Source organism: Pyrgilauda ruficollis, unplaced genomic scaffold (genome assembly GCF_017590135.1).
Source record: "Pyrgilauda ruficollis isolate IOZ18807 unplaced genomic scaffold, ASM1759013v1 scaffold1379, whole genome shotgun sequence".
NCBI lineage: Eukaryota > Metazoa > Chordata > Aves > Passeriformes > Passeridae > Pyrgilauda > Pyrgilauda ruficollis.
In genome coordinates, this window is record NW_024512310.1 from 1 (window position 1) to 894 (window position 894).

An 894-nucleotide genomic window follows, 5' to 3' on the forward strand; every position below is an offset into this window, starting at 1 on the left:
TCCCCCCAATTTTCCCCCATTTTTTTCCATTTTCTCCGTTTCCTTGCCCGTTTTTTTGCCGTTTTTTTGCCGTTTTCTCCCAGAGTTTTTCCCCGTTTCTTCCCTGACTTCTCCCATATTTTTCCCCCCGATTTCCCCAGGAACAAGGAGTGTCCCACCTGCAGGAAGAAGCTGCCTTCCCATTTTCCCCCCCATTTTCCCCCATTTTTTTCCATTTTCTCCGTTTCCTTGCCCGTTTTTTTGCCGTTTTTTTGCCGTTTTTTTGCCGTTTTTTTGCCGTTTTCTCCCAGAGTTTTTCCCCGTTTCTTCCCTGACTTCTCCCATATTTTTCCCCCCGATTTCCCCAGGAACAAGGAGTGTCCCACCTGCAGGAAGAAGCTGGTTTCCAAGCGTTCCCTCCGCCCCGACCCCAATTTCGACGCGCTCATCTCCAAGATTTACCCGAGCCGCGACGAGTACGAGGCGCACCAGGACCGGGTGCTGGCCAAGCTCAGCCGCCTGCACAACCAGCAGGCGCTCAGCTCCAGCATCGAGGAGGGCCTCAAGATGCAGGCCATGCACAGGTCCGGGCGGAATTCCCGAAATTCCCAAATTTTTACGGGATTTTGGGGCGGTTTTGTGGGGTTTGGGGTGAAAATGGGGCAAAAACCGGTGAAAATGGCTCCAAAATGGCCCCAAATTCACCCAAATCCATGGAAATTCCTGGAATTCCTGTTCAAGTTGCAGGTTGGGGAAAATTCCCAAAATTCCCAAATTTTTTCTGGGATTTTGGGGCGGTTTTGTGGGGTTTGGAGCGAAAACAGGGCGAAAATGGGGCAAAAAACGGTGAAAATGGCTCCAAAATGGCCCCAAATTCACCCAAATCCATGGAAATTCCTGGAATTCCTGTTCAAG

General features: G+C 50.6%; 1 protein-coding gene across 1 annotated transcript in view; it reads left to right on the plus strand.

Annotated features, from left to right (window-relative positions):
- Positions 1–290: 290 nt before the first annotated feature.
- LOC121349273 (E3 ubiquitin-protein ligase RING2-B-like) overlaps positions 291–894 on the plus strand; it is a gene marked incomplete at its 5' end in the record, with an annotated part of 906 nt that continues 302 nt past the window's right edge. The window contains one exon of the mRNA XM_041459525.1: positions 291–609. Coding sequence (XP_041315459.1) covers positions 291–609 — 319 coding nt within the window. The remainder of the gene's footprint in view (positions 610–894) is intronic.